Here is a 23,957-nt window from a genome sequence, read left to right on the forward strand (position 1 = left end):
GCAGGTTACATCTAGCCCATGGCTTCCTGTGAGGTTAGGGTGTCGGACTCATGACTGTAGGACTGTTAGTACGTCGGACCAAACACATGCACCCCCTACTATGTGCCGTATACTGTAGGCCCTACAGTATACGGCACATAAACTCAGCAGCAAACAAAATGTTGATGATATTCACATGTTTTTGAAGCTAGTATAGTCTAAAGAGGGTGTCTGTGTGATTAGGAGGTGGATCCATTTACCTATTGCATGTGTTCTCCCTTCACCTTTAATATTCAGAGTGACGGGGGTGCTTCCAAAGCTGCTGGAAAACAAGATAAATAAATTCATTGTTATTACCATCACGATACCAAACACTTTCACACATGTGGCAGGGAATGGGAATAGTCTGTATACTGTACACCGAACATATAGCCCTCAGGGTTTCACTACAAATGGAGCTGTCAAATGCAAACGTAATACATCAATACATAATCATGGTTGAAAGCATGCAGTGGCTCGTATTATTTGACAAAAGGAGGTACCTGAGAAAGAGGTCTACAGTATGTTGATATTGAGCCTGCGAGGCAACAAACATGATAAATATATGTGATGTTTCGCCGTAGTCTGAAAACCCACCTCTTCAGACTCAACCATGGCCCGTAGCACTTGCCCTAACCTAGCCCTTTAGATAGCACTTTATGTAGACTCAGATAGTAGACTTAGGTTAGCATTGTTATTTTAGACAGACTTATAGTATTGTATAATATATAATATAGTATAGTATGTATAGTTGACATACATACTCCACTGTTACGTTCTTAGTTTATACATGATTCATGATAACTACTTTTGACATATGTGATGTAAATGTATGCCATGCTTTTGTTTTTGCTTAAATGTAAGTCGCTCTGGATCAAGAGCGTCTGCTAAATGCCTAAATTGTAAATTGTGAATTGTATGTTGTTCTCACTTCTCACAAGGGTCTAATGGAGTGCTATGACAAGATGACAACGGGTATTATTAGGTTCCCAAGTTGCATCGTTCCCAAGTAGGCCGGTGGCCGACGGGCACGTACAGGTCTAGTTTAACATATTCCAAAAACACGACAACTTTGGAAACCTTTCAGGATGAAAGTGTTTAACACTCACATGCTCTGGGACAATCCTCCAGTCTTTATGTCACCTATGGTCACACAAATGTCATCGTCATCATCATCGTCATCATCATCACTGTTGTCACAGTTTTTGTCGATTTCCTATTGGCTCCATAAAAGAAAGGGAAAGTAATTAAATGATCAAAAGCTAGGGATTAAAATCACATAATGCTGATATTGTACAGTACAGTATGCAATGTAAACAAGTGCACAGACATGGCATGTGGATTGTTGTGACTCTACCTGAGTTTTCATTCCGTTGTCATGGATGCTGGGGTCCAGTGCTTCAGTCACACTAGAGAGATGTGATGACGACGTCAATACATTAAAGCACATTGACCACTGAACTAAACTACTCCATGTGGGCATTTGGGCATATTGGAATGCTATACGTCACATGAGGGTATCGCGAGCTGAAAACCTGCAAATCTAGAATAGAATAGACTTTATTTGCCAGTGTTTAACATTTTATTATGTTCAGAAATGTTCTATTTTTTTTAGAAAACCTTTTCTTTTAGATATTTTGTGTCCATTTGGACCGCCTCAAGGAACAGTGGGGGGAAATATATGTTAGTCCGACATACCAATAGTTAAGACTCGCCCGTGGCTTCCACGTGCGGCTAGGGTTAGGTGCGGCGTAGGGTAATGTCGGATTATTGGGACGTTGGACTAACACTATACGCACCCAGGAACCGTGAGGGCCTGGGATTCTTAACAAAATTGTCGGAACCATTTTTATGCCTCTGCCAGTAGAAAACCGTGACCAACGTTTTTGTGTTTTCAGGGTTGACCATCTGTCCATCAATGTGTACGACTGTACGTCCTTCCCAACATTGTGAACATGATATCTCAGGAACGCCTTGGGGGAATTTCATGATGTTTAGCACAAACGTCCGCTTGGACTCAAGGATTAACTAATTAGAAGTAGTGGTCAACAACCAAAGGTCAAGGTCACAAAACATGTTCATTAAATTCCTACAAGCTAAAAGGTCTCTTATATAGCCTGGACATGGATACAAATGGCAACTGTTGGAGACATACAACAGTGATGCAGTATTTCTATTTTATACAAAAAATAATTACTGCATGCAATTCCAGGAAAGAATAATTTAGAGATTAAAAATGATGTATATCATAATCATCTGCAGATTTAGTGTTGCTGAAGAGATCAACACAGTCTCAGAGATATATTAACTGACACATTTTTTACTTGAGTTCATCTAATGTAATAATGACGTTCATTTCTCAACTGTATTTCAGAAGTCATTGTTGCCAATATCAGCATCAAGAATGAAACTCTTTTAATCACTTCAACCCTGTACTTCGTTGTACATTGAATAGCGAAAATATAGACCACTAAATAAAGACCACTGCATGGCCTTGTAGATTGGCTATTTACAGTCTTGGACAGACACAGTCACACGTAAATGAATACAAAAGTAATAAGGCATCCATCTGAAGAAGGTGAAGTTATGGTAATTGCTATGTAAATCTACTTTTGAGGAGATACATTGCAGTTGGGGAATGCAAACCACAGCAATCACAGGTGGCCTCATTCTGTGATTACTTAAACTCTAAAAGGCTCATAAACAAACAGCGCATTTAACGAGCATCCAAATACTTGGTAATGTCCCTTGTGACTGGCAGTATTTCACACAGCCACAGATGGCAGTAATGACAGCACTGTCATTATTATGAAGTGAAAAGTGGATTCAATCTGATTAATGCAGTTTGCAATTGGTCCTAATGGGAATTGAACATACGTGCCAGACCGTTTCATATATGATATGAATGCGAATCAGTTCACTGCTCACGGTTCTGTCACACTGGTTTGAACGTCACAATCATTACAGTAATGGGAGGAAATTAAACTAGAGAATGGCAGCAGGTACCAACAAGTGGAATAATATAGGAATTAAGGATAATGGACCCCTTTTTCAGCAAACCATTTTGACAGGTTCTCGCAGGTGACGGTAATGAAGGTAATCCTAAACACTTTACAATATGCATTAATTGACTGGGAGTTTAGCATCTAACTCGAAGTATAAGGTTAGGAATAAATGTAGGGTTAGGCAGGCATATAGTTTTCGGCTACATTTAGGAATAAGGAATTCATTCAGGCATAGTTTTATTGAGGATACGTTTAGGAATACCTGGTGGCAATCATTCCGAGGTTGTACGATTTAAACCGGGGCGATCGTGTTTTGGGGCAAACGTTATTGTAATCATTGTTTTGAATGGATTGCCTGTAGCAATGAATCCATTCAGAAGAGTTGTATAGAAGGTATGCACGTGACATCATCATACCCGGAAGTTTGTGGGAATGGCAGAACGCCTACTGACTGGCAAAAAACTACTTTCTGGTCTTGACAGCCCATCCAAAAGCCCATCCAAAGACAAAAGTCAGATTGCATTAAATAATGTCACTTACTACTAATATTGCTACTCGATTTGCCACTCACTTTATGCAAGCGCATTTTGTTAGCATTTGTCATTAGTTTGTCTATTGTTTGAAGGTCTGCTGCCAGCAATGTCAAGGGTTCAAATCCAAATGAATACTTCCTCTCCGGGCTCTCCCACCTTCCTCTTCATTGTGTACTCACAAGTGACAGGAATGGCAATTTTTGAGGGATGCTAGCCCCTCCTATGTCCAGCTTTGAGAGTTTGTGTAAACACAAAAGTGTGTTACATTCAATTACATACAAAACATTGAGGACAAAAGTGAGGACGCAAATTTTGATTGGCCACAATGAGATGATGTATGATGACGTATGATGATAAGAGCACCCCTCACTTCACACGGGTGTGATTTTTAATAAAATAAATAGATTGTCGGTGAAGGAGTGACATATACAGAAAGAGAAGGGTTGGTGATTGAGCAACATACCTGTCTGTTCTCTCCTCTGCATTCTCCCCAATGCAATCTGCCACAGAAACATATTCTGGTATTTAGGCCGGGTCATGTCAAAAATATTAAAATATATAATATAAAGAACATGCCACACACACAAATGACACAATGTATCTTCAAGCTAAAATAACTAAAACACAAACTCATTTTTATTGTTTTTTTTTCCTATATGTTTGCATAAATATTGTGGCTTCAAGCCTTCAACATGCCGTTATCTCATCCACGTGTGTCAACTGACAGCTGCTCTCTGATGATAACGTTTAGCCTGTAGCATAAATATTAAAACTTACCTCCATACAACCACCCATCTTCATCATCATCACCCCTATTATCATCGGTAACATTTAGGTCCGATTCCACAGCGGACATTTCTGTACAAAGTTACAGGTAATTTTCTTTTATATATTTTTTAATTTATTGACAAGTCACATATGTCAACTAAATTATTTATTTTATAAGTAACGGCTGTAGATCAAAACGTGGACTCCAATATATTCCAGGATAAATAGCGAAAGAAGTTGGAAACTTTAAATAAAAGCGACTCCACCACATGACAGTCATCAACACGTTGTTTCTATAGGGACACTTCCGACGAGCAGCTGACAGCCTGCAGTGCAGCGCACCAGCGCCACAGCGCCTGTTTTACACCGAGGTTGGTGGCCTACCGAATCCTGTATCCACGGGTAATCATCACATGACATGTTGGTGTGGTCCCTAGCTTACGGAGTACGGAGGATTAGATAAATAATACCTAAAAATAAACAAGTAGTCTATGATGTTGATGAGTCATTGTGCAAAGTAAGCCATGAAAAGTTTCTAGACTTTTTACAATTCATGTCAAAAGGCAGAAAAGCACATACAAACATACAACCTCTGGAGTCACAGCATTTTATAGGTCACTCATTTCCGTACAACATTATAAAATCAATGTTGAACCTAGATACCGGTAGATATTTAATCGGCCGGTCAAACAGACAATGTCATTGCAATCAATGGCAGTGAACTCGTCAGATGAAAGCAGCTTTTTGTGAAAATATTTTTTTTATCAATAAAGCATTATAACATTACGTGTTTAATTTATTTATCAGAACACCGGCGTGTAAGCTCGGAGTGGTGGAATCACACGATGACGCACATCTGCAGCGACGAGCAGCTGCCACGTCACCTTTGAGGGACTCACATGTGTGTTTGTTGTTGTTTTCATGTACGCTATTCTGCGTGACATTTCTGATGCTTTGGGGGTTTTAGCGTGGTTATAAACATCCGCCAACAAACCGAGACGATGTTGACGAGCGAGCATTTCACCCGTGACTTCCCGGCGCAGACGTGGGGCAGGGTGCTGTCCAAGGTAAAGAAGGCAGTGGTGTTTATGGACGACAAGTGTGCAGAGAGTCTCCATTGGAACGGCGGGGCCGCGGCTCTTCTGGAGGCAGGCGCTCGCAACGTGAAGCAGTTCTCCAGCTTCGAAGCCTGCGGGGAGAACGAGCCCAAAGCCGTGTTCGTGGTGAGCGCGCTGCTGAAGGGCCGAACGGTGGACGTCATCAGGGACATCATATCGCTCAGCCACTTCCAGTACTGCGTGGTGTGCACCACGGTGGCCCACTCCGTGCACCTGCTCGCCAACAAAGTCAACGCCGAGATGGAGGGGAGCCCCGTGTTTGAGCAGTTCGAGGAGAAGCTGTGCGAGTGGATGGGGGACATGAACTACACGGCCGAGGTCATGCACGTCCCCGTCGTCTTCGCCCCCGTGTCCCAGCAGCTCATCCTCATGCCCGCCTTCACTCACCTCTTCCCCTTGCTCTCGCCTGACCTGGAGGAGATCAACGCCACGCGCCCCGAGAAGAAGAAGAAGTTCGGCAGTCTGGCCGACGTAGACATAAACTCCCTGCCCCCTGAACTGCAGATTGAGATCAAGTCCCTGACCTCTGTGCTCAATGCCATGTTCGAGGCCGGCGCCACCTGGGCAGAGAGCTTCGCTGTGGGTCCGCTGAGCCGCATCATAGCAGGGGACCTGGCCAATCATCCTCAGGCCAAACACAGAAGGAAGACAGCCCCCAATAAAGCATCAATCATTTTTGTGGATAGAACGATGGATCTTACAGGTGAAGCCCAAGGATATAGTCTGGAGTAGGAAGGATTATGTCAAGTAGACATATTGTGCCATATGTCGTCGTAGTTCCACCACTTTCTGTGTCCCCATCAGCCCTCCACAAGACATGACTCCTCCAGTTCCACACATGCATGAGCATGGGGCAGGGTTGGCCCTTCTAAATCTGCAGTTCTCACAACTTCAAAAATAGCAGATGTACACGCTTGCAGTGTGCCACAATGTGACACGCTGTCACTTTGTGATATGCTGCTCTAGTAGTAGAGACTACTAGAGCATTCTTTCTGTCACTATTTTAGGTTTAGGTCAGCTAACATGTTTTTATTTGGCCCCAACTTCCACAAGGCCCCAAAATTTGTTCTATAAGCGTCTTTAACAATATTAATGTAGCTCCCAGCTTAATGTCAAATGTAACATTTCTCAAAAACAACCCTTGACCTGCAGAAATCTGTGGTGCTGTTGGGATTTCTATCCTACACTAAATGGCACAGTGGTGTCATGGTGTTTCTTTTACTGGTACCACAGCGTTTTAATGACGTCACGTGCACGTGCGCATGCACGTGCGTGCATGTGCACATCGCGGCATGCACACAGAACAGCTGATATAGCCTAAGCCTATTGTTAAATAGTGTGTGAGAGTTTTAGACACAAACACAAAAGTCAGACAAACATCTTTACTGCACACTAGCGAAACTATAAGGTTTGCTTTGGACGAATGAATCTGTTCTTTGATGGAGGAGGAGGCATTATTCTTGTGTGCAGAACACCACAGCAGCAGTAGCCTACTGGAGCCATAGCCTACTGCTGTTAGTGTGCATGTTTACCGTATAGGCTACGTGCACTCGGGTATAATAAGCTGTTCTGTTGTTACGCAAAGTAGTAGCCAATGGATTCGGCACAGTACTTGACACGGCTTGAAAATAGGGGGGGGGGGCAGTAAACCTAGACCACTGGGTACTTGGTGGTGCATTAGGTTGATTATGTGCATCTTCTCTTGAATCTAGGGGGACGCGTTCTAGCGTGCACGCACATGCACCGTTCCGTTCCGTCCCTGCGTGTGCACGTAATTATTTTTACTGGTACCACGGCATGGTACTGTGTTCTACGAGCATGACACCACTGCTCTTAAAGCTTCCTAGAAGATGTAGATATTAAGGGCGCATTCGGAACTACTGCACCAGATCTCACTCGCCTATTAGTTTGCATAGCACAGTGCACTAAAGTGCGCTATTTCCACAGTGCGCCCTAACATTCCAATGATCCACTGTCGATTGTATTTGTGGCTACTTAGGAGCGGTGGGTCACCATGGAGACAACCTGGTGGAGAAGATTCTGACCGTGCTGCCGCTCTTGCCTGGTCATGTGACTGACGTAAAGGTGGACATGTTGGAGCTCACCGGGCTACAGCGAACCCCCGACTCCCACACCGTACTGGCACCTGGATGCCTGGCACAGACCCAGTGAGTACAACAACTACACAATCACACCCTGCAGAGGCATTCATTATATACTGTACATCACATTTACCCCTGGCGTCCTTTAGGCATATCACAGGCCTAAAAGTTCAAAAGACTTTAATACATACTGTATGATACGGTAGAGGTAGATGATGCTGCATTATTGGTCGTTTGTGCTCATACAGTATATGATGTGCATGTATACTCTAATTACTTGCGCAAGCAGAGCGTGCAAGTACTGCAATCGGCTGGTTATGTAATATGTATGTTGGGTTATGTATGTCGGTGTCCTCTCTTGTTTAAGAGACCAGGGACCAGCATCTCTGGCAACATCATTATTAACAGCCAATGAGGAACCAGTATTCCTAGTGGTGCCAGTGGTGATGTCATTGGCATTGCCAGTGGCGAGCGCACCTCATGGTGCGCTCTGCTTGTGCACAAGTAGGCCTACTTGTGTTGTGTGCAAGGCGCAAGTTGGCTCCCCGACAGAGTGCATTTCTAGTTAAGGGACCAAGAAGGAACAAAATGCCTCAAATCATGAGGCAATTTACGTGAAATCTTTGCGCGCGCACGTGACGTGAGTAGGGTGAAAGTACTAGTTGTTTAATATCTGGTGGTCTGGCAATGTCTTGTGGGGTGGATGGCTTTAAACATAAGGTTCTTATGCTTTCATATACAAACAAATCTTTACAGAAAGAGAGCTCGTTGATGAGCCCATGTGAAAGTATTACAATAGTGTGCAGGACTGCATGACTTTCAAGGTTTTGAATTGGCCCAAGAACATTTTTTTTATATACAGTTACAGATTTTATATGTACATATAGAGTATATATATTAGAGTATATTATACAGTCTACTCTGTCTCTGTCTCCCTCCTCGCTCTCTCTCTCTCTGATCAAGCTGTGCTCTGATGTTCTCAGTCAATCCCGCATTTGTATTGTAAGTCATTTTGTCCATTACTGCGATAGTGTGGTATAATAATAATAATAGCTTGCATTTATATAGCGCCTTTCATGAACCCAAGGACGCTTTACAAAAACAATCAAACAAAACGAAAACAAAACGACAAACAACTACAGTATATGCCATAAGCCTACACCTAGCCAACACCAACTAGGGACTCCTGGATTGCTGTCCTCCACACTCTTCTATCCAACATCAGGTTCCTGAGCTCTACAGTGTTCTTAGCTAAACTGTCGCACTGCAGTGCGTCTATGTAGTTGGTGTGCTACAGTACTTTCCCCTCCTGGCTCTGCCCTGGGCTGGCTCCCATATAGTCATTTTACTCCTCTGTGAGGGTCCATGTCTCAGCCCCATACAGCAGTACTGACTCCACAGTAGCTATGAACAGCAGCCTTTAAGGTCTTCTCCCATGTCTGATTTCCACACACTCTGGGGGGGGGGGGGGGGGGGGGGGGGGGGTAACTACCTGTCAGTAGTCCTACTCCTCCTCCCAGCCAACACTCAAACCCACAATTCAACATTTTGGTTTTAAGATGTTGATATTCATTTTGTATTCATCCTCAGGACCCCAAATCACACCTTAGAAAGTCTATTTCAGTGTTTTTTTTACTGTGGGGGGGGGGGTCATATTTTGACAGCAGGAATTGCTGTCATATTTATTACATGCCTTTTATATTTGTATGATTATCATATTTTGCTGTTGGTGCTGCAATTAAAGTAACAATAAATAGCCTAACATTAGTGTAGTAGTCCTATAGACAGTAGACACACACATCACGCTGCTCCGTCTCCGCGTGATGGTTTTACATATTATATAATTACATGTTTACTTTAGTCTAAAAGTATATTAAAACTTAATTAAACTGCTATTTAATCGCAGAAAGGCTTGTTATGTGAGCGCCAAGCAGGCCGCCATGACAGTGTTCCACAGACCAATCAGAGCGCGGCTGCGACGGAGGGCGGGGCTTCATGTCAGAAACTGCTTGGGAATCGCTTGGACGCTAGTTCCCTTCCTTTAATCTCTGCTGTATCTGAGATTAGGGAGATGTCCTTTGTCCATAGAAAACATGGACAAACATGATGTTTAACTTACTGCTTTGCAAGACAGAGTTGTGTTTTATCTTTCATCCCCCTCTCCCCACACCTTCATGTGGCTTGAGTCCCACATGACTAGCGGTAGGTGCCATGGGCTCCGTGGTGCTTGTACCTATCAGGGAACATGGGCTGGCTGCCTGCGGTGGGTCCTAGTTCCTCCCCTCTGCTTCTTCTGCAGCTGCAGGAGGTAAACGTTGTTGAAGTGAGGTGGATTGGGCTGCGTAACTGAAAAGGTGCAGCTTCTTGGTCGAGCTCTGCAGGAGGCTGGGAGACTCATAGCCAGGTGGGGCGTTATGTTATGGACAAGCTCTGCAGGAGGCTGGGAGACTCATAGCCAGGTGGGAGGTTATGTTATGGCGGAGGCGAAGTGGCCTGGTGGATCCTATCAGAGTTTGTTATGCACTGTAACACCGTTTCTGGGAGCACTGTAGGGGCAGGTTGCTCTGACCCTCACATACAGACCCCAGCCTGTAGGGGCAGGTTGTTCTGACCCTCACATACAGACCCCAGCCTGGGGCATGTCAGCCAGACACTAGTCTGGCAATACAGTAAACCCACAAACACATTACCATACACAGTCGGCTATATCTCCGTTCACTGATAGGTCAGTTAGAGCCTGATATACCGGCCATTATTTGATTTCTTTAATTCAAAATAGCCAATCTACAAACTAACCACGAGTCAAAATATAAGTGACCTTAAAAATCACACCCGTGTGAAGTGAGGGGCGCTCTTGAGTCAGTTATCATAGTACATCATCATGACGTAAAATTGTCACTATGCCTATTTGCTCCGACACTATATGATGTAAAATTCTCCATTCATTGTCAATGGGAATTTAATGTTTGTGGACTGTAACTAAAAGGTGGATGTAGGAGGGAGAAAGAAAAAATAATATATATATACTTTTTTTACATTTATTTTCACTTAAAATAACAGTTTTGCAGTTGATTTAAATATTTAGCTTTTGCATCAAGTGATCAGTGTTCGGTGTATGACTCCAAAAGCAGGATCGGCATTGGACCCAAAATTCATGTGGTATTAGCACAATTTTCTTTATTTATTATTTTAGTGCTATATGAACAAGCTTTATTGTTAGGCTATTGGATATTGCCTTTTCTAAATTGGCCGGCTTTCCCTTTTCATTCTGTTGAAAGCTGAAATGTCCCCAAACTGAGGAAAGTGATATTTGCGTGAGGAAAACATTCCTGCACCTGCATTTAGATTTCCCCCGACAGAAATCAGTATAAAGGCCTATAAAGGTTAGACATCACAAGTCTGGAGAGCGTGTGGAGATTGAGGTCTCGGCAGGTTTCACTACAATCACTCCTCAAGCAGGGATGTCGAGGGCCACAGCCAATGACCTTATCTCTAACAACTTATCAGTGACATAATACAACATGCACTCATGCACAAGAAATGCCTGGTGGACGCACACACACACACACACACACACACACACACGCACACGCACACGCACACGCACACGCACACGCACACACACACACACATGAGGGGAGGGGGTCTTCTGGGACTAAAATCCGCAGGAGTGTTATTGCCTGCGTTATCTCTGAGCAGATGGCCCAGTTACATGTTATCAGATGTTTAGGAGATTGAATTGCTGCTGAGGCATCGCAGGTAATGCTAGCTACCTCTTAAACGCCTTCAAATGGACAGGCTGAGATGGTTGTTTATTATCATTACTCTAAAGTGTTCCCAAACACAGCTCTGCAGCTCAGCGCATGTGAAACGCAGCTCTGCAGCTCAGCGCATGTGAAACACGGCTCTGCAGCTCAACGCATGTGTCTCACAGGTCTGAAACACAGCTCTGCAGCTCAGCGCATGTGAAACGCAGCTCTGCAGCTCAGCGCATGTGAAACACGGCTCTGCAGCTCAACGCATGTGAAACACGGCTCTGCAGCTCAACGCATGTGTCTCACAGGTCTGAAACACAGCTCTGCAGCTCAGTGCATGTGTCTCACAGGTCTGAAACACGGCTCTGCAGCTCAGCGCATGTGAAACACGGCTCTGCAGCTCAACGCATGTGTCTCACAGGTCTGAAACACAGCTCTGCAGCTCAGTGCATGTGTCTCACAGGTCTGAAACACAGCTCTGCAGCTCAGCGCATCTGAAACGCAGCTCTGCAGCTCAGCGCATGTGAAACACGGCTCTGCAGCTCAACGCATGTGTCTCACAGGTCTGAAACACAGCTCTGCAGCTCAGTGCATGTGCCTCACAGGTCTGAAACACAGCTCTGCAGCTCAACGCATGTGTCTCACAGGTCTGAAACACAGCTCTGCAGCTCAGTGCATGTGCCTCACGGGCCTGCCATTTTTGGTTTATACAGGAATCTGTAATCATTGTAACCCGAAACTACTTGAATACCTTTTTTATGGGGCGGTTTTAGCAAAATCCTGTAATAGACCACGGTTGACTGTGTGTGATTTGACTGGCTGTCTGTTGAGGGCCCACCTATGCCCGGTGTTTGTATGACTATGATTTGCAGAGATATTTTTAGCCATGACCACAATGTGTTATGATTGGTTTTTCTGTGCAGAGTCTGCAGACCCTTTACGGCTTTAAATATTAGGTGCACGCCTAATTTGAACCTTTTTCATTGTATGATTTATTCCCCTAAGTAATTCCAGTCCATTTTCAGAGATCACTGTGTTTAAGAACCTTCCTTGGGTGGTCGTTGACTTTAGGCCTCAAATTTAAACCCCACATTTGCTTTGCGATTACTGTAGTATTGTCTTCCCTAACCCGCTGGGAAGTTTCCTTCACACCTGCAGTCCTGACTTGCACTCTGTTGTTGTAATTCATGCCATGGAGAGAACGTAGTAACCACTTTCAAACTGGCGTCCCTATCTTCCAAAACATTTTAAAAAACAGCAGATCTACAAGTTGTAAATGTGCTATTTCGCTATTCGTGGTATGACGAAGCATATGTGGTTTTATGCGGTGCACACGCATGTTTTGCCTTTTGCAGTATTTCTGAATTTCATGACCATGTACTAGTTCAGTAGTTTTGTTTTCTTGGTTCCGGAGACGGTGACGAGATGCAGAGCATGCACAGAGTGACGCTGAATGAAAGTGGCATTGGGGTAGGCTGTAGGCTGGCTCCGTGCTCCTGCCTGTGTGTCTGCGGTCAGGTACCTTCCAGTCCACTCTTGTGTAATTTGCTGTGCTTGGCTGCAGGGTCCCCTTTGATCCTCATGAAGGATATACCAACCGTCTTTGGCAGGGGGAACCGACTTTTCCTCCTGTCTCAGACTGAACCCCCATGAACCCCTCTCCCTGACACCCCCAAGCCGCTGCCCCACCACCTCGTCTGGCTACCTCAGACCCCCGATCCTGTGGTGGTGGGACGTCTTGGCATGCGGGCTGACGCCCCAGCCCGGGTGGCCCGTTTGAGGTGTTCTCTGGGTCCGGCCCAGGAGCGGAGAGAGAGCCTCGCCGGCCTCGGGAGACAAACCGACCGCACCCTTGCACTGAGAGGTGGGAGGCGGGAGCACCTCTTCCAAAATGGGCCCGGCCGGCATACCCCCACACGCCTACTTTTACCACCAAGAAGGAGAGAAAACACACCTATTTCTGTACTGGCTGGGAAAAAGTAGCGCGCCAACAGAAAGAAAACACACACTTTATTTTCCCTGCCTGGGAACAGCAGTGCGGGAGAGGAGAGTATAGAGAGAAAAGGGCAAATGACAGAGCCAGCTAAGGACAGCTATCCCCGCTTTCACCCCGCAGAGAATGGAGAGGGTGTGTTAACAACAAGCCACAAGATCCAATGGCGGTTACTTAAAGGCCAGTGATTGTTTGTTAGCTGTCAGACCGCGGCTGTTCCAGAGGGTGGTGTTATTAAGAACAATGATGCAGACATTTATCCAAGGATAAACTCATCCTTACACACAAGCCTCCTCCTGGGTCATTACCATTGTATATTATGGGTTTCCTACAGCATAAAAGCTGCTGTATGGAATACTTTAGGAGGCAATTTATTCGGCTCATGTTGATCAGTAGATAAAAGGTATACACTTCAAAAAGTCCTGCAGGGCATACTACGTATATAGCGTATATTAGGAAACACCACTGGCGCCACGAGGTATCTCTCTCTCTCTCTCTTATATCACTTTATGAATAACTCTTGCACTTATTCATAATAACATGATTAAAGGGAAAATGCTGCCAAATGATGGCATTTCCCATCCGACCCCCTGACTCTCAGGATGTACTGCCTCCCCAAGCCCCCTGTTTGAAGTGGAGAGAGAGGCAGGACACATGGGGAGATAACTAGTGGAGACCTTACATGTTTTTTTTCTTCCTTCTTTTTGTCTCTGTCCGCCAGGCCGAAAGGCCTCTGTCCGTCTGTGTGTCGGTGTGTGTCTGTGTCCATCGTCATTAAACTGTGCATGCAAACTCCTTGGAGGCCAAGTCAAATATCCTCTGCCCCAAATTTATCATGTCAGCCTGTTATAGCGCCATCAGGAGGCCGACTTTTGAGAAACATTGGCACACATTATCTCTATGGTCATGTCATTAGGACGGGTCTCTCAGATTTTCCATATTCCATCCTGATTGGCTAAGATTGGCTTCCAAAGTTTGCAGTGGCCCGCTTTGAACAAAAGGCCTCAAATCATGAACGCAGCGCCTGATTGCCGTGAAACATCGCCACAATAACCTACCTGCCCTGGCGGAGTCGTATGCTTAGAGAGTGCACATTTTTCTAGCTTACCTCTTTTCTTCCGATTTTTCATTATGCCAATCCAGAGTTTTCCTCACACACATGTAGTCTCTGCGGTCAAGTGGGAGGGTGTAGACAACTATGTGTCTCCTCCGATAAACATGACGTTGCCAGCTGCTGCTTTTCACCTGACAGTTTCATTGGGAGCACATGCCACGTGCAAAGGAACATACCATCCCTTCTCCCTTGCTGAACAGGCCAAGTTGTAGGAGTCACTACAGTACCTCAAACATGACCAGCAGACTGAATGCGTTCCCCCTGCGTTACACAGACAACCCTTAACAATCTGTGGAATCTTATAGAAATGCACACAGGGTCATGTATACTGTACTTTCATCCTGTCCTCTCTTTTCCACTCTCTCTCTCTCTCTCTCTCTCTCTCTCTCTCTCTCTCTCTCTCTCTCTCTCCCTCTCACCTTGTGTTCGTGTGGTACTTTTGGATGTTTACAGGAAACCCACAGTGTTTTTACGTCCCATTAAACACACTCCACAACTGACACCCCCCCCCCCCCCACACACACACACACACACACACACACACACACACACACACCAGGTCACCACCTGAGGAATGGTCAATGTCTGTGGCCCATGCGGGTCCTAGCGAACCCACAGCATTTGGGGCTCCTCTGCGTCTATGGCGTACGTACGGGCCCGTGGGAGAACTGGTGTGAGTCATGGAGTTTTACGGAGCAGATCAGACTTTGAGGTTTTTGAGGTGCTTTTTGAGGACCAGCATGTCACATCGGGAAGTCATTGGAGCCGGCGTTCAGCGGAGGGTACTGTGGGCTGTGAGGCCCACTCTGTCCTAACTGACATTGACAGACATCCCAAGATGAACTGAGGAATCATTATGCGAGCGATGAGTCACGGATCATTTAACAAACCAGTAATTCCAGGGTATTCTTATCCTTTGGTGTTTGTATGATTGAGAGAAACCAGAGAGAGGGAGAAGAAAATCATAAAAATGTTCAATAAATGACTCGTGTGTGTGTGTGTGACGTGTGTGTGTGTGTGTGTGTGTGTGTTTGACCGGGCGCCGAGGGGGCTACAGGATGAGGGCTTAAATTAAACGATTCCTGAGTCAGAACCGTCATAGTTTAGCCGTGCCTCACAGGTTTCCAGGAACAACTCCCCTAGTGGGCCCACCCGCCCACACACTCATTAAAACAATAAGGACCCCCAGTTTTACAATGCATTACGAACCCTCCATAAGTAGGAGATTGTATAAATGGAACCTCAGGACTGGAGTTGGTCCGTCAGGGAAGGAGTCAGGACTCGTATTTAAAGTTGTTCCTCTAATACATAGGACTGTCACGATCATGAAATGTTAGTTGACGATTTATGAATTGCAAACAATTGCTGATTTAATTGTGGTTTTGTCATTGGACATTAGAAAAAATATATATATACTATGTACTGTGGCCGAAACAGACCATACTGTATATTTACAACTATGTCTTTGCCCTGAATGCCTAGGTTGAAAATGGTAAAAAGAGCACGGACAAGGCATGGAAACATAACATTTCTGTTAATTCCATCCAGCTGTTATAATCAAATTGAACGGAAACAATTGTAAAGATGATTAAAAATAAATTATTGCGATCATCTCAAATAATTGTAATCAGGTGATTATGCAATAAGCCAGCCAGGCCTATCAGGGAGAGACTCAGGACTTCTGTCCGTAACGAGCTCTGAGAAGCTCTGGACGTGTGAGCACTTCCTTTGAATACCAATGACCTCGTGATGGCCTAACAGTCATTACACATCTGGTGGAATTTAGCTGGAGAGCACATACAACATACACCCACTTAAAAAAAACAAAAAAAGGAAGGAAAAACAAAACACAAATCCCTGTCTATGCACAAATCAGGCGCAAGAGTGCCCCCTTCAGGTCCTAGTGGGACTTTATCATGTGGAACCATATAGTGGACTTTTCTGCATGCTCTCTCTCTCTCATATACAACATGCAGCTGTCCAGACACACGCGACCCCCACACCCGGCCCCCTCCTCTAATAGTAGAGTGGTTAGTCAACAGTGTCCCGGCAGGGTCTGGGGGCCTCGCTCGCACCTCACTGCCGCTACACAGTTCAGCCCTCAACCTCAGAGAGAGAGAGAGAGATGGGGGAGGGGGTGAAGAGAGAGAGAGAGAGAGAGAGAGTAAGAGAGAGAGAGAGAGAGAGCTGTTGGAGGCAGGGTGGGCACGGGGCCAAATTAGAACCATATTTCAGCCTACCAAGATCCTCCATCTTCCTGGAATACATGCGGATATACAGGCTTAGGGGCTCTCTCTCTCTCTCACACACACACAGACACACACAAACACACACGCATGCACATACGTACTGTATGTACGCAAACACACTTTGGGGGAAGATACTACAGCTTATATACAGTGACAGCTTTAGCACAGCGAATCCCCTGGCCTGAGCAGGTCATGCAGTCCTGGTATGTGAACCACGCATGTGTTTACGACACACGTTATCATTGCAGTCCCCCCCACCCGATATGCCATATCGAGGATGAAGAAATAAGTGTTTGGAGTTCCCCGATCGGGTCAGAGTTGTCGGGACGCATTATTCACTGCTCGTGTCTTAATCACGAAGTAAAGCAGGCGTTTGGCATTGTTCGTAGCTAATGAAATGCTTTGGGTTTGGTAGTTTATTTCTCTCTCTTTCGTGTCACACTCAGTGTTGCCAGGTCTGCTTATTATAAGCGACGCTGGGCTGGTTTTATTGGAAGTTGCTTGTAAATATTGGTACTGTAGTTGTGGGTTGCTTTTTTGTACTTGTGTATAGTTGCTTATTTGGGCTTGTTTTTTGTTTGTGCACGGACCCCTCCACCCAATCTAAAAGTATTTTGGATGAAATGTTTCAAAAGAATATAAAAAAAGATATAAATAAGAGAAATATATATATTTAAATAGCCAATCTACAAGCTCACAGCCACAACGTGTCACATTGCCACGCGTTGTCAGCTTCTAGATCTACTGCCTATTTTCAAATATCTGATGCATATAGGTTTAATGTGCATAGTTGCTTCTTTGTTTTCATAGACCTGGTATGGCACACTGGGCTCGCCCATTGCAGCACTCTGTTGTTGTTGAAGCGACGGTCGGTCCGCACGACATGTCCCGACTGAGACGAGCCATGTTTCGCCGTTTCTTTGTGTCTGGCTCGAGTGTGAAGATGGCGGCCGTCCCATCGTGAGCCCCCCCTCTCCCACTCTCCTCCCGTCCAGCCCAGGCCCAAGGTCTGGAAGAGATTACATCTGATATTAAACACATGGCAGCAGTTACAGAGCGAGAGAGAGGGAGAGAGAGAGAGAAAGAAAAGGGGGAGAGAAGAGGTAAGACGAAAAAGAAAAACAGAGTAGATTTGTCAACGAGCCTCCCTCCCTCTCCTGCTCTCTTTTTCTCTCTTTTTTCCCCCTTTATTTTTTTAATTCCCTCCACCACCAGATCCGAGAGTGAGGCGGGGCTTCACGGCGTGTCCACCCGTCTGCACGAAGCCTGATTTGTACTTAGTCGTACGACGGTGTGACGTGCCGATCATCGCTGATCTACAAGCTCACAACGTGCCGCGTCCACGGCGCGTTGTCAGCTTGTAGAACGGCTATTTTCACCGTTCGACACCGTCGTACTACAGAGCATAAATTAGGCATCATGAAACTCCAAAGCAGGACAGACAGAACTCTTTGTGTGAGCATCAAAGCCTCAGCACCTCCAACATGGCGATAAGTGCCGCGCGGCAGAGATATGAAACATGCCTTTGGCATGGGTTCAGATGCTAAAAACGTATTTATAGGACATGTCACTCCGCCAGTGGGGGAAATGGTGACGAAAAGTCCCGCGCGACACTCTTTGATTCCTTCGGGAGGCAGATGTTAACAGTAATGGCGTGCGTGTGCAACTCGTACACGCGCATGTCTGTCATTAAAAGGCCTCCCATCAGTGTTGTGGATCAGCGCGTTCTGTAACCCGCTGGGTAATGAGGAGATGTGGTTCTGGACCGTCAGATGGTATCGCCAGGAGGGCCTTGCGATACGGGTCGGGTCCGTCTCTAGACTCCTGCCGCTGCACTGTTTGTCTATGGTGGGAAAAAAAACACACAGATTGAGAGTCATTGATGCTCCCCGTCCTAATTGCTGTTTTTTCCTGTTAGAGGTTACACAAAGATGGGGGGGGGGGGAGAATGTAAGCAGACTCAAACATGTACACTCAGCTTAAAATCTTCACATCACAAGATTACAGGTGTGGGCGGCGATGGCTCAGGGGTAGAGTGGCCGGATGGTAACCACAAGGTTGCCAGTTCGAACCCGGGCTCCCTCAGAGTTAGTGTCGAAGTGTCCTTGAGCAAGACACCTAATTGCTCCTGATGTGCTGGTTGGTGCCTTGCATGGTTTCCGCCGCCATCAGTGTATGAATGTGTGTGTGAATGTAATGCACAATCTATGTAAAGTGCCTTGGATAAAGGTGATCTATGAATGCACCATTTACCTTTTCTTTTCTTTTTTAAGTGGGTGAAATATATATATATATTTTTGTAAAAGCTCAAATATAAAAATCTAATAAAAACGTCAACTGACAGGACACAATGTTAAAATACAAAAGTTCCGTAGGCACAATAGAAAATGATATATGCAATGCAGCCGTGTGTGTGTGTGTGTGTGTGTGTGTGTGTGTGTGTGTGTGTGTGTGTGTGTGACTGACCTTTCCATGTGTTGTGCCATCAGGTCCGATGCGTCCAGGGCTCTGTGGGAGGCCATGCTGACCAGCAAGCAGAAGGAAGCCGTGATGGAGGTGCAGAGACACCTGGTGGAGGCCGCCAGCAAGGAGCAGCTGCCAATCAAGATGAGCATGGGTAAACCCGCCGGCCGCCATTATTTGCTTCCCTCTCCCTCTCGCATTGAGAGATGATCCCTCCGGCCCGTTCCCAGACAAAACACTGACTGAACTCAGATGCGCCGCGTTGCCAAGTATGAGGTTCATAGGAGGAATTACTTGTGGTATTGGCGCAGAGGCGCGGAACATAATTTGATCACAAAATGACACGGGGCGACCGACATGGGCGTACAGGAACACTGAGCACGACACTATAACCCCACATAACGTACGGTGTGGTGACAGCCCTGACAGACGGGACTAGACCGCCGGTGAGGTTGGTAGAGCCCTGGTACGGTGTGGTGACAGACGGGACTAGACCGCCAGTGAGGTTGGTACGTTGTGGTGACAGACGGGACTAGACCGCCAGTGAGGTTGGTACGTTGTGGTGACAGACGGGACTAGACCGCCGGTGAGGTTGGTAGAGCTCTGACAGACGGGACTAGACCGCCGGTGAGGTTGGTACGGTGTGGTGACAGACGGGACTAGACCGCCGGTGAGGTTGGTACGTTGTGGTGACAGACGGGACTAGACCGCCGGTGAGGTTGGTACGTTGTGGTGACAGACGGGACTAGACCGCCGGTGAGGTTGGTACGTTGTGGTGACAGACGGGACTAGACCGCCGGTGAGGTTGGTAGAGCCCTGGTGGCCGTGCAGCGCGTCTGCCTGGTGTTGTGTTGTAGCGGTGGCAGACACTGTGTGGAGCAACAACAACACATAAGGTGCATGGCACAGCCATGTTAACCACTTATATAAGCACTCTTTTATAGCCTGGAAACTAATCGGCCACAGGGGGGGAAATAATCCTTACACAGTGATATTAGTCACCGATGTCATGTTGTGAAAATAGCCCAAGAGCACCCTAACAGTGGAGCCAGATAACATACGATGTGCAGCAAAGGCACAGATCTAATCGGCTAGCTTTGTGATACAATATACTTTATTGTCCCTGTGAGCAAAGTTGTCTCAGACTCAAATGCTGAACACGTACAACTGCCACTGTACGGTAATACAAGATCAATACTCATATTCCACACATTAACACATACTACCCAAACAGGCATAGGGACATTAGTTAGTATACACAATTACTATCTAGAACAATCGGACGGGATTTACCGCTATTCTTGACCTCGCTCTTGCTGCCCTCACTTTCTCTCTCCCTCTCCCTCTTTTCTCTCTATCGCTCTCTTAAGACCGGGAAAGCCTCTGTGTTTTTTTTTGCTGCTATTATTGAAACATCTTGACATACTGATTGAAATAATGATTTAGAAGGCATTACATGCATACCTGTATATATTAAAAGGAGATATACAGTACGGTTGACATGGTATATTATCATTTTATGAAAACAAGGCAGAAGGGTGATGGTGAAAGTAACGGTGTGGAGCTGTAGTGTACAGTGTGTTTAGAATGGCAGTGGTTGTGAGAGTGAAGAGCCATAGCGCCTCCTACTGAGACCCCGAGGCCGCTGCCGCGCACTGCACGTATTTGCCCATGTGGCCACAGAGGAAATGTGAACCACATGTTGGCTCTCTGACACACACATACACACACACACACACACACACACACACACACACACACACACGGCTCTGGCTGACTTTTTGTTGTTTGTTAATGAAGCAGAGGGGGCTGAAGTGAAGGGTAAAAGTATGCAAAGACATGCAGAGATAAAGACACACATGCACGCACACACACACACACACACACGCACGCACACATACCTTCACCTCGCTAAGCATTCTGACTCATAGACATATGGGTCTATGAGTCTACTCTACATCAATCGCGTTTTGCATACAATGTGTTTACACATGCACACACACGGAAAGACTGATTCACACATTTACATGCGACACACACACACACACACACACACACACACACACACACACACACACACACACACACACACACACACACACACACACAGGGTAATATAAGTAGCAGGGGGAGGTACTATAAGGAGGGCCTGGTCTCTCATTAACAACCTGGTTGTAATATTGCGCGCACACACGCACATGCACACACGCGCACCATGCGTAGCCACGGCGGTCTCGTTTCACACTTCTCTGTTAAAGTGCAGCGTTTAGACGCTCCTAAGCCTGAATGGCTGCTTTCCATTGGATTTATGTGGACAAATGTACCTCGTCAAGCAGAGAGAGAGAGCAGAGGCAGACGGGATACGAGGGAGTCACAGTCAAGTAGAGAACAAAAGAAATACTTTTTGGGAGAAAGAGAGAGTTCGTAGAGAGAGGGATTGTAGAAGGAGTGAGAGAGAGAGAGAGAGAGAAAGAGAGAGAGAGAGAGAGAGAGAGAGAGAGAGAGTGATGCCGGTATGGCAGTAAGCTGTTCCCACATGTTGACGGACAGCCTGTTGATTTTGTGTCCCCGCAGGGAGGGAGGGAGGGAGGGAGGGGGGAGAGAGAGAAGAGAGGGGGAGAAAGACAGGAGGCATTGCCAAACGCCCTAAATACTGGATCTTTATCCCCCTTTGGCAGAGGACCAGACCCCCCCATTCTCTCTTTTTCAACGTCCATCATCCCCTTCAGCACCATTACCCCCTCCAACACACACGCACGCGCGCGCAACACAGCATTTTCCCATCGCAGCCACCCTCATCTCACCACCAGCAGAGCGCCATCCTCCTCCCTGTACCCGTCACTGTCATGGCCGTTCCCCCCCCCCGCCCTGCCTGCCCCACGGGGTCGACCCGCACACATGTCATCCTCGTCAGGTCACACGCGGCTGCAGCGTGACCGATGCAGTGCCTACACACACTTTCACATATCAGCCTCGTCCAACTTGGCTCAGTTTCCATCTCACAGGAGGATAAGATCGCCCTGGGTAGGGATAGATAGAGAGAGAGAATATCGTAGCCGTCTGGCAGAAACCTTGCATCTCCGTATTTCAAGTAACTTTGTATGGATTTGTTTCCCCCTCATTAATGTCCTGCAAGAGTGTCAAAAATAGCAAAACTTGCAGATCTGCAAGCCCATGCATTTTTTAAAGTGCTTACCATAGGTTTTTCTTAAGTGGATTAAAGCTTAAAGGATTAAGGTTAAAGGATTTTATAAATATTGTAGAGAAGTATGAGTAAGAGCGTGTGACTAAATGACAACTTCATCGGATCCATTTGGAACTCTGCTTGTTTTTCCTGAGAAGTAACGATTTGAGACATACGGGTTTTCTGGACGCCGGCGCCGGCCGGCCATTCCTCAGAGCATGAGAATGTTCTGCTTAGAGATACAGTGAGATCACGCAGGTTTCTCACAATAATTCACAAACACAATGGACTGATGAAATAGTCCTCCTGTGTGTGTTGTGAAAGTGAGTCAGTGTGCACGTGTGTGTGTCTGCGTGTACGTACTGTACGTGCATGTGCGTATTAGAACCAGAGGGAGTCCAGTGTGTGTTTTTTATGGCACTTTAGCTCGGAGCAGGGAATTGTTTGGACAGCTTTGGTTTCTGTCTCAGCAAACATGCATGCGCTTTTGTGTCCGTTGTGTTGCATGTTATGTTCTCTGTCCTAGTAAGGGGAATATATAATGGAGTATATATGCACGCACAGTGCACACACACCCACACACACACACACACACACACACACACTACACACTATACAGTACGTGTTTACTTGATGTGTGTCCTTATTGCAGTGGAAGTGAACTGTGTTGACAAGGTCTGCGCTGACTCTCTGACATAATGTGGCCGTATTCCCCCTGGTGCATTGTGGGTTTTCTGACAATGTCATGAGCTAAGACTCTGGCGTTTGGAGAGGCGAGGACACCCAGGGGGGGGGGGGGGGGGGGGGGGGCAACATCACTGAGCTTTTATTTCTATTTCAGTGTTTTTAATAAAAGGGGACCACCCTCATGATCCCGTCTTACAAATGAGATCCAGGAGTTGATTCATCGCTCTTGTTTATTACGGAGTCTTTAATAGATTTGGTAGTTTTATGGGCCTTGAGGACATTATCCCAATATCACAGCCGTCAAGTGAAATAAAAATGTTAAATATGATATGATTGGACCTCTGCTTTATCCATCGTACATCATTGACCACTTAAACTTTATGCGACGAATAGCTAAAATAGACGATCTGCAAGGTCACAACGCTGTGCTTGGCAACACGTAACTTGTGAGCTTGTATCTGCTATTTCTTTGCTGATGATGACATGCTAGAAATAGGGATGTGAGTTTAAAAGTGGTAAAGTACAACACAATTGTCTCATGCGGATATCAGATGTTTTTTTGCACAGTGATTGACAAATCAAACTCATTACACATGTACTGTACACACACGTTAGCTCACACACACTCACACTCACACGCACGCATACTATCAGATGACAGCTATTTCCTGCTCTCCTAGCCAAACGTGTCTCTGTTGTGCCAGGAGAATGAATTAAAAAGCCTTGATAAACACATATTTCAAGCCGCGAGCCAGCACAGGCCGTATAATCTCCAATGGGACATGAACGAATGCAACAATACGTCTCCTTCTCAACTTTTCTGAGGAGAACTCAGACAGATGTAGTCGTTTGCACACACAGGCCCATGCACATAGACACTGAGTGTAGTGAGTGTGACTGAGTTAATGAATGTGACAGTGAGTTCTCTCGTGTGCTGAAGTGTCCTCCACATCTCGTCCTGTACTCTG

General features: G+C 45.9%; 1 protein-coding gene across 1 annotated transcript in view; it reads left to right on the forward strand.

Moving 5' to 3' along the window:
• Nucleotides 1–5,209: 5,209 nt before the first annotated feature.
• scfd2 (sec1 family domain containing 2) overlaps nucleotides 5,210–23,957 on the forward strand; it is a 158,309-nt gene continuing 139,561 nt past the window's right edge. Inside the window, exons 1-3 of the mRNA XM_080769409.1 lie at nucleotides 5,210–6,145; nucleotides 7,442–7,610; nucleotides 19,145–19,272. Coding sequence (XP_080625535.1) covers nucleotides 5,326–6,145; nucleotides 7,442–7,610; nucleotides 19,145–19,272 — 1,117 coding nt within the window. The 5' untranslated portion in view covers nucleotides 5,210–5,325. The remainder of the gene's footprint in view (nucleotides 6,146–7,441; nucleotides 7,611–19,144; nucleotides 19,273–23,957) is intronic.

The sequence above is a fragment of the Protomyctophum bolini genome (genome assembly GCF_963924005.1).
Source record: "Protomyctophum bolini genome assembly, chromosome: 8".
Lineage (NCBI taxonomy): Eukaryota > Metazoa > Chordata > Actinopteri > Myctophiformes > Myctophidae > Protomyctophum > Protomyctophum bolini.